Source organism: Lipophrys pholis (assembly GCF_963383615.2).
Source record: "Lipophrys pholis genome assembly, chromosome: 1".
NCBI lineage: Eukaryota > Metazoa > Chordata > Actinopteri > Blenniiformes > Blenniidae > Lipophrys > Lipophrys pholis.
In genome coordinates, this window is record NC_137635.1 from 27,038,279 (window position 1) to 27,054,883 (window position 16,605).

The 16,605-nt window shown below is 40.7% G+C and overlaps 1 protein-coding gene across 1 annotated transcript in view; it reads left to right on the plus strand.

Annotated features, from left to right (window-relative positions):
• Positions 1-14,033, plus strand: part of LOC308109304 (MAM and LDL-receptor class A domain-containing protein 1-like) — a gene marked incomplete at its 5' end in the record, with an annotated part of 53,222 nt that extends 39,189 nt beyond the window's left edge. Inside the window, 9 exons of the mRNA XM_080462785.1 lie at positions 1,112-1,330; positions 4,572-4,750; positions 6,279-6,516; positions 7,997-8,156; positions 8,234-8,348; positions 11,698-11,809; positions 12,234-12,327; positions 12,423-12,486; positions 13,092-14,033. Of these exons, the coding sequence (XP_080318911.1) occupies positions 1,112-1,330; positions 4,572-4,750; positions 6,279-6,516; positions 7,997-8,156; positions 8,234-8,348; positions 11,698-11,809; positions 12,234-12,327; positions 12,423-12,486; positions 13,092-13,181 (1,271 nt within the window). The 3' untranslated portion in view covers positions 13,182-14,033. The remainder of the gene's footprint in view (positions 1-1,111; positions 1,331-4,571; positions 4,751-6,278; positions 6,517-7,996; positions 8,157-8,233; positions 8,349-11,697; positions 11,810-12,233; positions 12,328-12,422; positions 12,487-13,091) is intronic.
• Positions 14,034-16,605: the final 2,572 nt, after the last annotated feature.

The window sequence follows — 16,605 nt, forward strand, 5'->3', positions numbered from 1 at the left end:
AGCCAATTGAGTCAAGTGGGCTTGGCTTATGTTTTCAATATAACACAAGGATATTTTGGAGTATCTGAAAAGTCTTTCTCCTCCAGCTTTGTTTACAAACTGCCAAGTTTGGGAAGATCAGTTATTTCTTTTATCCAACTGTTTTTAATCAAGCACTCTTTATACAGTAAAGTGTTCAAAGATGAAAGCTTATCATGAGACACTTGCATCACTAGTTATACTACATCCTGTGTATTCTCCCTGATGCTTCCTGGGCTGTGGGTGTGGCTCTCTGGGGCGGTCCACTGGTGCCTCCCCCGGTCTGGGGAGCGCCGGGCAGGTGGTGTTCGGGCCCGATGGCTTCGGGTCCGGCCACACCCAGTAGTCAAACCACACACACACACACACGCACACACACACACACAGACGTAATGTGCTCACCAATTTCTTGATTTTTCACCCAAATGTTTAAATTGTCAAAATTGCTGCAGATAGTATTTCTATCTCTCTGCTATTTGAAAAATCAGTTGTTATAATTGTGATCACATGAGTTACAGTGAGATTGATCATTTTGCAATGCACAGTGTTCCCTGAGTTCAGTACTCATTACTTAAAACAGTGTAAATATTACACAGATACTTTAGCACAATTTTCCATTGAAAAATATTAAAATGAACAAAAAATAGTCTGAATCAGCTCCTCAACACAAGCCTATGTGTTTTTCTGCACCTCCCAATCACTATAGATTTACTAAAACATGCATAATCACACATGAGGATTGCCAAAAGCTTATATAATAAAAGCAGCGTTGGCAGAGTGAATGAAACTGATCCTGCTTCTACCTCAAAGGTGGTTTGCCTGCCGCCTGAAATAATTTGAGGGGATGATCCAAGTTGATTATTCTAGACCAGCACAGTGTGAACGCTCCAATGGGGTCTTGTCCAATGGGACTTATGGTTTTAGATGCAATATGATTTTCTTGAATGTATTCCTGTTTGTGATGAAAATCCTATTATCAAAACGGGGAGAATAATGCAGCTAAATGGTTTAGAGATGCTTTTGTGATATAAGGTGTGAGGCAGCTGAGGGAGCACAAAGCCTTTCTGATCTATGTTATGATGCTTTCTTATAGATTTGTGTGACTTTGAGGAGGGAAGCTGCGACTGGCAGCAGCACACGGACGATGATTACGACTGGGTTCGACAATCAGGAAATACTCTTGACCCCAACACAGGACCCGGGAGCGACCACACAACCAGCACAGCCACGGGACATTACTACTACCTGCCGTCCTCACCTGGAGACCGAGCAGGCCAGAGAGCCGCCATGTCTTCACCTCTGTACCCTGCAGGTGAGAGTCACGGTGATGTTTACTCCTGTTGTTATTAGGGATGCACAATATTGGATATTTGCGGATATGTCCAATATTTTTAAAAGAAAATAGTGCCAATCACAGATGCCGATATAATCCAGAATTGACAGATGCGTCGACGCTTCAAAATCACGTGTCCTGAGGATCCGTCAATTTCCTCCTGGCCAATCATTGTCTATGTGAAACGTACCACTGTCCGTGTTGTGTGCAGTGTGTTGTGGTGCATTTGGAGCCGTGTTGCATTGCGTCGCCCGGGAGCTGCCCTCATCTCATTTGAATAAAGTTGAAACCAGCCAACTTTATGAGAATATGGTGCATGGAGCAGAAGTCCGAGGAAAACTTGCCTTAAAACCACGTTTTCTCTTTGGTGTTCGGCACCATGGTGGCTGATTTTATTCCATACGGTTTTTACTTATCTTTTTAATTTATTTTAAAGTCAGACCGAAAGACACTACCTGAATTTCTTTATTTTTTTTATTTTTTATACAAATATTGCTGATGGGGCCACATGATTCGTGTCTATAATAGCAAGCAAACTAATTTAACACATTTTGGGTGTTTTTATCAAAAAAAACCTTCATGCATCGAACAACTTTAGAAATACATGAAAAACTCTCTGAATAATTTTTGGTCCATAGACTCCACCTTTTTTCAAAGTGCCCCCTGTTGCTGTATTTTCTAATTTTACATTAATCCTGCATTCTGATGTTTCAGACTAAACAAAATTAAATGTTACTTGCTAATCTGGGCACCTTAGTTGTCGTACTTAAATTTAACGTCAATCATACAACTTAATCCATTTGTCACACAATCTTCAGAGAGGTAGGATGGCGAAGACTAAAGAAATATCACTTGATTTAAGAGAGAAGGTTATCAATGGAAGGTTTTTCTATCAGAAACATAGCAAAAAGATTGGATATGGTCACAGGAACTGTCTTTTCAAAATGCCTGGTGCTGTGAATAATTTGAGCAGTCGAGGACAAAAGAGAAGGACAACAGAGAGACCTGATAGACGACAGATGGCAGAGAGAATCAGGAAAGTAGCTCGAGTGACCGATACTGAGTTGTGTGCCCTGACGATTCGCAGCAGGCTGAATGACACTGGACTGCCTGGAAGAGTGCAAAGACGGAAGCCCTTGATCAGCAAATGAAACCAATCAAAATGTCTCCAGTGTGCAAAAGGACATATTGACATGAACATGAACAGGTTTAAAAATTAATGTTATGGAGTGATGAGAGCAAGTTCAATTTATGTTCAATGATGTAGAGTTTGTATGTTTTCTTTGTGCCTGCGCCACAATCCAAAGACGAAGTCTGTCTCTGTCCAGGGCGACTGTCTACGATGATGCCCAGAAGCTTGGTTTCATGCACTTAATTAATAGATGTATCATTCATCTAAGGTTTAACTTGTATTTGTATTTATGGTGTTAGAGTCAACTTTCTATTTGACCAGCAGAAAAGGTGCCTCCATGAATACATTATGTAACAGACCTCTTTGGACCTTCATACAAACATGTTGGGGACAAACAAGAAGGTCAGCAGACGAGTGATTGTATTTGTCGATTCAGGGGGAAACTCTGGACAGAAAGCAACTTCACCCCTCTCCCTCAGATGCGTCAGTTTTTGAAAGACAACAGCATTGATAAGTGCTAAACAAATGAGATGTGCAGTTGCTTGAAACACCGAGAAGAGCACCTCACTACTGACACAAGTTTGACTGGATGAGGGATCCATTTCACTGTGATGCCGGCACCGTGGACCTGCCTGCCACCGCTGCTGAACAGTTGTCCTATGACAAAACTCATGAGGGATTACATTCACCAGTGGCAGTGGAGGATTTCTGGTTTGGATCAAGAGAAGAGGAGCCAGAGATTTCACTGTGTGCTCTACAACGATTGGTAGCACATACTTGTGCGAAGCTGGATTTAGTGCCCTCGTGTGTATGAAGTCAAAGTCCTGTTACCGACTGGATGCTCCATCAGACATGAGATGCTCCATCAGACATGAGATGCTCCATCAGACATGAGATGCTCCATCAGAGATAAGATGCTCCTGACTTTGAAAGGCTGCAGGCAGATGTGCAGACTCAGTGATCTCATTAAATGTCATGAGTTCAGAGAGAAAATATATTATGTAAAAGGCATAACTGTTATGGAGCGCACACTGAGGCTCAAGCGCAGGAAGCAGCGGAGACTTGAACCGTGTTTCTCGAGGTGAGCTGGCTGGTCTGAGGTGACCTGAGAGTGGAGCGCTGAGCTGTTGTTTGGAAGCCAGGCAGGAGTGTGAACGTCTGAGCGAGAATCCAGGAGTGAGGTTGCGGTCATGCAGGCATGCGGGCGTGCAGGGAGGGCTGAGTAGCGAAAGAGGTTGCTGGCTGAGCGGTTGGGTCTGGGTGCAGAGCAGGTCCAGGCTTCAGACAATTTAAGGTCTGAGAGCTGATGCAGGCTGAGCTGATGCGACTTCCCATGTCGGGGTTCAGCGTCAAGTGGAATCCGAAGCCCAGGTGAATGGTGTGGGTCATCAGTTGGTAAGTGAAGCCACTCATCACCGCAGGTGAAGTGCATCAGTCGATTATCCCAGCCAGCTATCACTACTTCTGTAAACAGACCTTGGCATGCCAACATGGGGAGAATATAAACTGAGCAACAGTGCCCCTATGTGGCTGCTGAGGTGCAGGGCATGACGATAACAAATTGAAGCTGAAATAGAAAATCTGTGACACTTTTATTCTTTCAAATCTTCACTGTTGCCAGGTGAAGATGCTTGAGTAGCTTGTTTAGTAACTAGTTTGTTTTTTTATTTGAATAATTCCTTATATGAGAGCTTATTTGTTCAGTATGAATTTTCAACCTTGTAAATAAAGCCTATATCCTTATCCGGTAAAATTAAATTGTCACTGTAGACTATTCCTGGCTACTCTGTATTTGTAGTACAGTATAACGAACATGATCGGAAACTAGTTCGAGAATGAAAATGTCTCTGGGGTTGCCAGAAATTTGTGAAGTCAAAATGAGTCACAGCCCAAAAAGGATTGAGAACCACTGGTATAAGTATTTAATCACTTATTTAGTGATTGTATCCAGCTTACTAATGTACATTTGGAAGAATTGAGAAGGAATTAAGGGAGTTACCAAATATGGCCACAGTCATTCCCCATGTGATTTTATCATTTGAACTGCTGATCAAGTCGTCTTCTCTTGTCCTGGTTTTCTTCCTTCAGGCAGCGAGTCTTGTGTGCAGCTGTGGTACCACATCGGTGGCACTGATGTAGGGAGCCTGAATGTTTACCAGCAGAGTGAAGGAGGAAAGAAAACTCTGATTTTCTCACAGATGGGTGGCCAGGGCCAACAGTGGAGGTTTGCTCAGGCAGCACTTCACCCTCAGACTCAGCCTTACCGAGTAAGTCACATTCATTTCTTTCAAATTGCTCATATGTTTCCATTAGTTAAAGGTAAATCCATCTGGAAATAAAACGTATGACAATTAAATATCACAATAAAGTTTGTTTACAATATGAATTTGTGTAAAATGTGAATTTTTGTTGTCTCCTAAAAAACAGAATTAAAGTTGAAATTAATATTGACATTAAGTCCCAAAACACTTTTAGTAAATATTTTCATGAATGCAGGAGAATAAAGATTTTAAATCATTCAGCTTCAACTGATTTGGAAAAAGAAAATCTCATCAAATGTGAAAATGTTTTGTAACTTTTGTAAAATATACTATATTTGGAGATTTACTGAAACAAAATATTCCAAAACGGAGACGGCATCATGTTTAGCACTGTGGCAACCGCTCTTCTTTTGAAAATACAGTGGAAGTGTCTGGAAATGATTTTCCTTATTGACTATGATCTTTAATGAGATACTCGGTAAGGTTACATTCATATTGCTCTTTTATTTAGTAGTGGGATTTTCCAGACGAACTGAACATGCAGGGTTGAGATGCCTCTATTATTTTCTTTGTGTTTTGCTGACATCAAATTCAATTCATTTCATATTTGGGAGTTTGCAGCATTTTTGTCTTGTTAATTACATGGGGTTTAACGTGGACTCATTTAGGCGTCTATTGTTGTTCACATTTTAATAATTTATTTTTTCTCATAAACTTTCAGTTTGAAGCTAAATATTACACATAACTGACAATTCAATGATCTATCGTATAAAACTATAACGTGGCACAGATACATCTATGTGTTAAGGGTCCCAGGGTGAGGGACTGTAGACAAATATATTGTCACCCTGTAATAGGTGGGATAATGAGGAAAAATGAGAATGAGGTGCAACACATACACAACAGATATATAAACTATAAACGGTAAAACAATAATTCAAATCACACTATGCCCTTGTTTCTCATTTAACAGGCAGAATTCGTATCACACGTGGCGACGCCATAGAGCATAAACTTGGGTAGAACTAATTAACTCTTTTTTTCCAACTTGTGACAATAAACAAACTCCACTAAACACTCAAGATCACTGACGTAGAACATATGGTACCTTATATAAATACAATGTACTGACCTGTAATAGGTGAGATAATGAGGAGAAATGAGAATGAGATGCAACACTTGTCAATCCAAACGATTTCTGAAGAGATGGCGGGGTATGCGCTCCCTAAACCAGTCCCCCCAGAAATCCCAATACACAATGGTTCCCCCCCTAACCTCACTCTTCTCTCAGGTATAAGTACACTGTATATTATCTTAATGAACTAGAACATACAATAAACCTGAAATAATAATTATTTTAAACTCTAAAAAATAAATGTGGTGACACTTTTAGGGGTGCCACACATGCGACTGATTTAATGTCCTTATAGTACTAAAAAGAATAAAAACGTGTGAAGAATCCTATATATTGTATTTAATAGAATTTGATAGGAGACTTTAACTGATGAGCAGGAATTGCTGCTATGTGTTTCAGATAGTAGTGGAAGGGGTGACCGCTGCTCCCTCGCAGGGGGGAGGCATGGCATTCGATGATGTGTCACTGACAGACATTCAGTGTCCCCCTCGTGAGTTTTGTGACTTTGAGACCAACATGTGTAGCTGGAGCAGCTTGGGTGGAGGGGGTAGCCACGGAGACTGGCTCCGCAGCAGAGGAGCCTCCACCAACCCCACCAGCGGACCCAGCATAGACCACACCACCAACTCCTCACATGGTAAGGACAAACTGCACCCTGCTGTGAGCTTCAACAGAGTACATGAAAGTGATCAATGAAGCATGACAGGAAGCTGTAGGTAGTGTTGGGAACACTGGCTTCACATCGGGGCACCACTATTCTGGAAATCAACTTTATGGGCAGTTTGGCTACCGATAATGATGATCAAAGAAAGTTATTAATTATTGTTTAACAGAGAATTATTGCCTATTCATTCATACCAGTCTTATGAAATACATAAAAATATTAATTTGGAATTAATAGTTAAATAATTACCGAGGTTAATAGTAAAGCCTGAAAAATTTCAGAATTATTGACACAGAAGAAGTTTGTCTGTTGCTGAAGGTGCTCCTGCTGCTGATTAGGACATCATGGGCTTTGGCCCTTCCTCTAAAGGGCTTTAGTGTTCTTAACATAGTCTGGTTTAATCTATATACACCCCGAAATATATATAGTCTTCCAAGTGACAAAGTTGTTCACGTTCACACTGTACTTGGTCTCATCACCCCCACTGATACATCCAACTGCTGCAGAGCCGTCAGAGAACCTCTGGAGACGACAGGTGTCAGTGGAGTCGATGAAGACTGTGGTATAGGATGGTCGCCTGAGGGGCCCCGGTGTTGCTGGCTGCTCTTCCTGACACACAGTCCTGCAAAAATAAAGAGAATATTTTTAATAATACATTTTATTTGCATACACTTTTTAAGAAACTCAGACACTTTACATCATTATAATACCAACAAGCAAAAAAATAGACAAACATAAAAACACATAATAAAAGAAATAGATTTGTGCCAAGCATTATACACAATTCTAAACAGGTGGGTCCTGAAGAGGGATTTGAAGGTGTTGATTACGGTCCAGTCACAGATGTGTGGAGGCAGAGTTCCAGCGTGTGGTGGCAGATATGGAGATGGCTCTGTTGCCCCAGGTTCATATAAAGCGGTATACGTAAAAGATGGATCGATCAATGACACGACATAAAAAAAGACAAAATTTAAGTTTTCATCTCACTACAGCTATAATGTGCTCAGCCTATGAAAAGACCCGTGGCTAACCTTGTGAGAACCTTGCATGGCATTGTGTGACGTGAGTAAATGCAAACGATTCTATAAAGGGCAGTGAAATTGCTTGTGTGAAGATATGCACTTGTAAATAAAGTAAAATCCTTTCAACAAGTCATTTATTGTGAATCTTCAAGCTTTAAAGTTTTATCCAGTTATGTATTTATATAAACATTATTTATATAAATATTTATCTATGATAAAGTGATTTATTGATTCATTCAATATTGTAAAACAATTGATTGTGGTTGTTCATTCCCTTCAGAACTGTTGCTCGAGTACGCATCTCACTTATGTACAAGATTGCAACTTGGGCAGTGTCCATGTTTGAAGCAACACATTGTCTTTGGTTTTTAATAGAAATGTGATAACACTGTCTACCAATACTTTGTGTGATTTTTCCATGTTACCTTCAGGTTATTACGTCTATGCGGATAGCTTAATGGGGCAGTGGGGAGAGGAATCCCTTCTGATCAGTGATGTTTTCACATCGTCCACACGAGGATACTGTCTAACCTTCTGGTACCTCATGTATGGGGACCATGTGGGGACGCTGAAGGTCTACATAAATGACAGGTACAGAAGCATTGCTGCCTGGAGATAATCGCACATTTGCAGTGCATAGTTTGAATCATTCGTGTTGTGTCTTACAGGAAAATGCAAGCTGCAGGTTCTGATAAAGGAGAGCTCAAGTGGATCGAAGCATCAAGTAAAGGGAAGAATTGGCATCATGGCAGTGTGCATATCACACATAAAGAGCCATTCTGGGTAACTTTAAGACTTAATTTCCTACTTATAAAAATACATTTACTACAAAAATAAATCTACAACTAATGTTAACATAGCCAGAAAAAATAAAAATAAATTATATATATATATATATATATATATATATATATATATATATATATATATACTTGTTTTTATGAAGTTCGATAATAAAACATTTAACGGGTACAGATCAATTTAATCTGCCTGTGAATGGTTTGAGATTTAAGTTGTGCCAGCTTATCATGTAAGCTCGTTTAGTTGATTCTGTTTTCTCCCGTCAAAAGTAATATAATGCATAGCGAGGGACAAAGGGAAAAGCTTCACAGTCCCTTCATTTCTGAGACAAAACTGAAAAGAAAATGTTTCATTTCTACCAGGTTGAAAACCCTGTGCCTGTGTGACTGCCTGAAGTCTTGAACTCAGGGACCTTCACTGCAGTGGTTTTCAGTAACTGGTTGTTTGTGGGCCTTTCTGACCAAAGTTGTGTCTTTAACAAGTGAAATGCTCGCTCAGTTGGGTTTGGATCAGGTGACTGAGTTGGCCATTGAAGAATTTTCCACCTATTTGCTTTGATAGACAATAACCAAAACATACCGCCAAAAGCAACCCACAAGTTTATCTGTATTATGAAACGCCATCCAATCCATTTGGCTTGAATTGAACAGTGTGTCTCTGAATACCTCAGACTTCATTTGGCTGCTTCTGTTCTGTGGCAGAAGGAGCCACCATCAATAAACACGAGTGGTGCCACTGGCAGCCGAGCCTTCACACTACCTCCGCCGTTTTTTACATATGTGGTATGCTTTCCATCATGAGCTGTACCACACCTTCTCCAACCTTTTTCTTGCCACCATTCTGATAGAAGTAGATCTTGGTTTGATCTGTCCACAAAAAAACGCCCAGAACTGTGCCGGCTTTTTTAGATGTTTTGTTTGTTTGTTTTTGAGCAAAGTCTAATGTGGACTTTCTGTTCTTGGGGCTTATGAGTGGCTGACACTTTGCAGTGAACCCCTCTATACACCTTTGTGCAGTCTTCTCTTTATGGTAGACTTGGATGTTGATACGGCCACCTACTGGAGGAAGTTGTTTACTTGGTTGGCTGTTGTGAAGGGGTTTCTCTTCACAATGGACATGATTCTGCCATCATCCACCACTGTTGTCTTCAATCGACATCCAGGTCTTTTTGTGTTGCTGCTTTTTTCCTTGGAAGTACGAAACTGTAGATTTTGCCACTCCTGTAGTAATTTCTCTCCTGTAGTTCCTTTAACCACACATTGTCTTCACAGCAGATTCTTCCAAATGCAAGCACCACACCTCAAATCAACTCCTGGCCGTTAATCTGCTTAATTGATAATGACATTACGAAGGACTTGCTCATACATGCCCAATGACTTTAAATCAATTTGTCTATTTACTTTTGGCCCCTTTAATAAGATGGTGGCACATTTTAAGGAGCTGAAACTCCTAAACCCTTCATCCAGTGTGTAGATATCCTCAAAAGCTGAGTCTGCACTTTGTGTCTGTGTCTATTATATAAATACTGTATGATTGGAATACGTTTCAGTAAATAGGTGGGGGGGGGAAAAACACCTAAACATGTATGGACATGTATATATGTATGGACCTCATTGTGTACTGCCAGTAACAACAGTCAGCTCAAGGCACTTTTACAGAGAAAAACCCAACAATTCCACTTGAGCAAGCATAGACACAAGTCTAAAGACAAACCCGTCAATCCCTCGGTGTAATGATTGACGACGGCACAATTGTCCTTGATGTTTACTGCTCAGGGTTTATTAAACTCCAAACCACACAACAAATGCATAAACAATTAAACACAAATGACTCAATACTTTATCAATAAACAAAGTACAAATTGCACCTAAACATAAATCTTTTACTACTAATGCCTGTGAAATATAATTTTAACTCTAACTTTGCTATTCTAATACGTATATAAAACTGTTGTTTAAAGAAGAAAGACTGTCAAACTATATACAATATTAGCCCTTAAACCTGTCTTTAACACCAAATGAAATTATTATATACACATTAAATGAAGCCTTCACAATTGTATTTACAACAGAAATGTCTTATTTATGCCTTTAAATGCACTTGTGGCCATATTAGCGCCACTAGCATTAGCGCCATTAGCATTTCAGGTTTTAACTAAACAGACAACAGAAACGGCAATATACTAACCTCGTTTGCTGCGTTACACAAACACAGGAGGAAGGTCATGTCATATGTTGCTCTTAAGCTACAATAAACAATTTACCGAACTTTCCAAACTTGAGGAAACGCTGAGACATTCCCGTCTGTCCACCTGCTAATTATGTCCCCCCAGAACGACTGCTGACGTATATTTCCGCCTGAGATAGTATGGTCTTTGGGGATAGGAACCAAAATTTATAGTTAAGAAAAAATGAATAATGCACTGCTAACGTGATGCAGTTACAGCCTGTTTTAACACAACTAGACAAAGAGGTTGATATTTTCTCTAGAGCCAGACCTAGAAGTGGAGACTTTCTGCTGTTCTGGTTCGAGGTTGGAAGATAGAAAGAGAGAAAAGTAGAGGACAAAGACAAGCAACCAACATATTTTTATAAATTCTCTCACTACAGAGGTAATGAAGCCAGGAGATTCAGACCACAAAGTTCCAATTCCAGTGTCCTGCAGGAGGGTACAGAGCAAAGATGCTCAGTAAAAGTGTCATAGCAGTCTAATCCTAGAGCAGCTTAATTTAAAAGAAATATTGAGGGTGTCCTGGAGCAGTCCTAAATCAAAGCTTTATTACACTGAGAAGTCTTAAGCCTGAACTTAAAAGTAGAGACCGTGTCAGCCACCCTAACTAACCTGGGAGCTGGTTCCACATGAAGAGCTGAAAGCTGAAAGCTCTGTCTCCCATTCTACCTTTAGAAAACCAAGGAGCCTCCAGGAAGCTGCACTTTGAGAGCCACGTGTTCTTCTGGGTCATAGAAGAACACTTGGTTCTCAGAGTGCAGCGAAGAGCTCTTTAAGATACGATGGAACTTGGTTGTTAAACGCTTTACAGGTTAGGAAAAAGATTTTAAAATATATAGTGGATTTAACAGGGAGCCAATGAAGAGACGCTCATACTGGAGTGACGTGATCTCCCCTGCTGATTCCTGGCAGGACTCTCGCTCTAGCATTTTCAATCAATTGAAGACTTCTTGAGTAGTTATTCAGACACCCTCTCACTCCGAGCCAACATGTTGCTGTTCATATTTGCAACTTTTGAGGACAATAACACTGCTTGCTTTGTGTCTGCCAAATTGTTTGTTTGCTGTGCTGATTTCACTTTTTCACTCTTTGCTCTCCATAGTTTGTGTTTGTGTATCAGAGGGGCATGAACACAGGTGGAGACGTTGCACTCGATGATATTACCATTGTCCCCCACAGCTGCTTCTCTGAGCCTCTTGGTCCTTCTGATAACAGTAAGTGAAAATCTTCCCATATACTTCTACCAAGTATTACACATTCAATGTTTTTATTAGCTATTTATTCTCTGTTCTCAATTAGTCAACAATTCTTGGTACAATCCGTTATATTGCCACATATCACTGCGACAATCTATTTTCAGTTACAAACACCAATGTTTTCCCTTGTCATGTCCCTGGTCTTGGGCAATGATTTAACGTAAAGGGAAAAAAGTGGAGTAAGAGTCTGTGCCATATTCAAATGTTACACTTTTTACATTTTACTTATATATTACTTTTCAACTGCTTGAGCAGTCCCCAAAGGTTTCACATCATTAATCATTAATGAACCTGTAACCTTCCAACTGGGAGTTGACCACTCTACCAACCGAGCCACAGCCAACCATTTCATGCGAACAACATTGTGTTTGTCCGTCTGCAGATATGTCCATCGGACTCACAGTCAGCCTGGCTCTGCTCGGTGTGGTCGTCATCTCCATCTTGATCATCCTGTTGATTTCGAAGCGGACTAAAATGTATATACCGTAGAGTCAGAGTAACTAACACAATGCAATTCATTATGACAAACACAATTTTTTGTTGCTGACTACAATTTGTGTTCTTGTCTCAGGAACCGCCGTGCAATTCTGAGTGACGAGCAGAACACTGTGGTCCTTTCTGACCGCGAGGCAGATGTGAGTGAACTTGATGTGTGTCACAGTGCACATTTCTGTCTGGTCTGTTTCCCGTTTTTTCTTGGAGTTCATGCTGTCACGGGTGAAGTGTGGACTCAAATGCCGGACACAGCTGGTAGCGAGACGGTGTCTTGCTTTTAGACATTAAAGGAAAAGGAGAGGTGGAAAACACTGAAGCTGAGCTGAGGTCGTGCAGGCAAGGGTCACAAATCTTGAAAGTCAGAGGAGGGCTCAGCTGGAATCTTGGTCTGACAGAAAAAGGATCAAAAAAACACCAAGAGACTAGAAACCGGGTAAAAGGATGGAGCGACTGGTGAAACAACACAGACAAACTGGCAACAAGACACAGAACTGAAACCCAACTTAAAGTGGCGTCACCAGGCGAAGACAATCATACACTCAGGCACAGGTGAAACACATCAGGGCAGGGAGCAGCAATCACACATGAGGAGCCGAAAAGTCAAGGAGCCTGAAACGAGAAACAGCATGAACTACAAAATAAAACAGGAAACAGACAAGACAGAAATGTGCTCTGTGACAATGTGGAAACACAACATCTTGCTTTGCTTTGTCAAGATGATTGAAATAGTCTTATTTCTTTGCAGGACATGCATCACAGGACTGAATCAGACTTTTCCTTTCACAACATTCTTTATGGTTCATCAGCTTCCACTTCACGCTCAGCTGATGCTTAGCACTGACCTTGTGTGAAGGATTGGACCTGCAGATGGTTTTGAAATGACTGGGTTTAAAAAAGAAGCCAGGTTTACCATCACCTGTTAAGACAAATGTATGTGAATGGTGGTTTTCTTACTGTGGCACAACCTTCAGTAAAAGCAACCACAAACAATTATAGCAATCTTAGAGTTTATGATATTTATTAGCCAGAAAATTATGAGATGCTTTTTATATTACACTAAAAACTGATTTTGCCATTTATTTAACACAGATCAGGCAATAAACCTCAATTCAATTTTATTATTATAGCTTCAATTTTATTATTATAGCACCAAATGCATCAGTCGTTTCAAGGCACTTTCACAGAGAAGCAGATACCTACATTTTCAAAACAGTCTTTTTCTTCCTCTGACACGTTTTTCCTACAAAGTGGTTGCATACAAGGGCCGAAAGTCCATACATAGTGAAGGAAGGACGGCAATCAACAAAAAACTATAGTGAAGAAGAACTCAAGCATGTGAGGGTCCGTCCTGTTGTTTTAGCCTCTGCTTACAAATGTGTCGTGTCACTGACATACATTTACTCCTAAAGTCACTGGACTTATCAAATATGAAGAAAACAAGAGTTCAGGAAAGGTTTTTGTTAGGAATTTGCTGTCTTAATAGAATAGAAGTACCAATTTCCCCAAGGGTATTTATAAAGTTGAGTAATTTAGTTAAATTTTAATCATCAGGCTGATTATATCAGGCTAAGCTGAGCCCATCCCCTGTTGTATATCCCAATATCATAATCTTGCTCCAAGTTCTGTGTGGTAAAGCCACATGCAGCCAGAACAGCAGCAAAATAAATGATTTACAAATCATGATGTGTATATTTTGTTTGTCTTTTCAGTTTCCTTTGTATTTCAGTCAAAAACAGATTGTAGATCAGGGCATCAGACATTTTTGTCCAGGTGTGGGAGACGGAGCAGAATTATTTGAGCATGTGTATCATGAGCTGTGTGTGTACGTTTGTGATATGTTTTCTGAGTGTACTTGTGTCTACAATGTCATATGCTTGTCTCAGTCTTCCCGTCTGAAACCTTTTTAATCAGCAAGATTTTTACTGGTGGATACGCTCTTCATGACACCAAACTTCTCTGGTACTCTGGTTTTCTCTCTCCTGCGCTCCGGCTGGGAAGCTCTTCCTGTCATGCTGAGTACTGGTAACTCCAGCCTGGCATTGTAGGAGCTGATAAGAATATTTAGCCATTCTATTGGTGGATGAGCTGGAGAGCTGACTGAATACAGTAAGTCAGCAACACTGTCTTGACTGATGTCAGTCAGGCTTTCGCTTTGTTAAAGAATATCATGTAACATCTAGAAATATGTATTTATATAGCACCTTTCACAGACAAAAAGCCACAAAGTACTTCACAACACAGTTCAAAAACATCAGACAGTACACACATTATAAAAGGCCAAGACAAGACAAAGTCATAGCAGCACAAAGGGAGTTCATTAAAAGCCTGAACTAATAGATGAGTCTTGAGTTTGCTCTAGAAGGTGTCAACAGAGTCAATTGAGCAGAAAGAGGGAAGAAGATCATTCCAAAGCGTCGGAGCAACAGCCTGGAAGGATCGGTCACCTCGAGTGAGAAAATGAGAGCGTGGAACCTTCAGCAGGTTCTGATCCACAGACCTCAGAGCCGTTCAGGGTGTAAGGCTGGATCAGATCACTGGTATAAGAAGGAGCCTGACCATGCAAGGCTCTGAAGAACAGGAGCAGAACTTTAAACTGGATCCTATAGGACACTGGCAGCCAATGAAGTTCTTTTAGAACCGGGGACATGTGAGTCCTCCTATTAATACGGCTCAGAATTCTCACTGCAGAGTTTTGCATATTTTCCTGAGTTGGAAGAAGCAGTTCCTCGTCAGCTGGTTCCAGTGCTGCACTAATGACGGGTCTTTGTCAAAGAGAACTCCTAAGGTTCTAAGACTTGGCTTAGCAGACTGGCCTCAGTCACCCAGGTACTGTTTAATCCCAGGGATTGAATCATCAGAGGCAATAACCAGTGTTTCTGTTTTGTCTGCATTGAGCTGCAGAGAGTTATCGCTGAGCCATTGTTTTATTTCCACCAGACAATGGAGCAAGGAGTTTAGCTTCCGGATCTCAGACGACTTACAGGAGCAGTAAAGCCATTTCTATAACCAAGTTATGTTAACTTAGCAAGGCAGAAAGCCTGAAAGATCCTGGTTTCTGTTAGCAAAGCTCCAGTGCCTGTATTCACAAAGCATCCTAAGGCTAAAAGTTGCTCTTGGTGACGTCACTCGTAGAATTCGAGGGATTCTAAGTTTCATTTTAATATTTTTCTTAGAATTTTTCCTTACTAAGATAAAAGTAATTCACAAAGCATATTAAGCCCTCAGAGAGCTCGTAAGGTGGAAAACCCTTAGAAGGAGCGAGGAGGACTTTTAAAAAGCCTCAGAGTTTCTTAAAGCGACAAGATGAAGGAAAGACAAAGAGAAAAGAAAGATGTTCTCTGTTTGTTTAACGACAATGATTTAATGACACCCTACCGGCTCGATGGTGGAGGAATAACGTTTGTGGTCGACCTCATCATGGAGGAGCTTACTTCTTCCCCACAGCGAAGCAACGCAATAACGCTGAGATGAAGGTGATCACAACACTGCGATACCTGGCTACAGGTGAGCTGCAGCAGAGCAGCGGTGATGACTGGGTCTTTCCCCACCCTCCGTCAGCAGAGTGTCAGTCTGACCGCTACGGCGCTTTCACAGCCCCTCATTGGTGGTAAATCACAGGAATCGATGACGCTGCGTCCAGGTCCACCATAAGTATCAAATACATTAAGTGGGAGAAATAACCAGCGTGGACAGAAAAGATAATAATCAAATCAATGTAATAATCAGCATGTGAACGAGGTAAGCTCAATCATTTTTAAGCTGTGTACAAATTAAATACATTTTTCTGAGTTTCATCATCGTTACACATTTTTAATACAGTCCAAGATATTTGATGGGTCCATGTTTCTCTCCGTTCATTACGAGAAACACAGAGGCTCTTTTCTGTCTTCCTTTCTCTAACAACCAATCAGCTTTCAGCAGACTGCATCATACATAGCAACAAGGTCAACCACACCTCGTCACTAAGATAAAAGTTTCTGTCAACTTCTCGCTCAGAGTTGCTCACTTTTAAGCTGAGATTCCCTGCTAGGAATTTTTAGGGTGAGTTAGGAGCTCTGAGATACTCTGAGATGCTTCGATAATACGGGCACTGTCCTTTTATACTTCCCATTCTACTGAAAATTAGAGCATCTTGAGCAGTTCACCGTTTTCTTTTTCGTTTTTTGACTCCTGACGCCTCTGAGCACAATTTTGACCCACTAAACACACTCAAAAACTCACTAAATTTTGCACGCTCATCAGGACTGGTGAAAAATGTA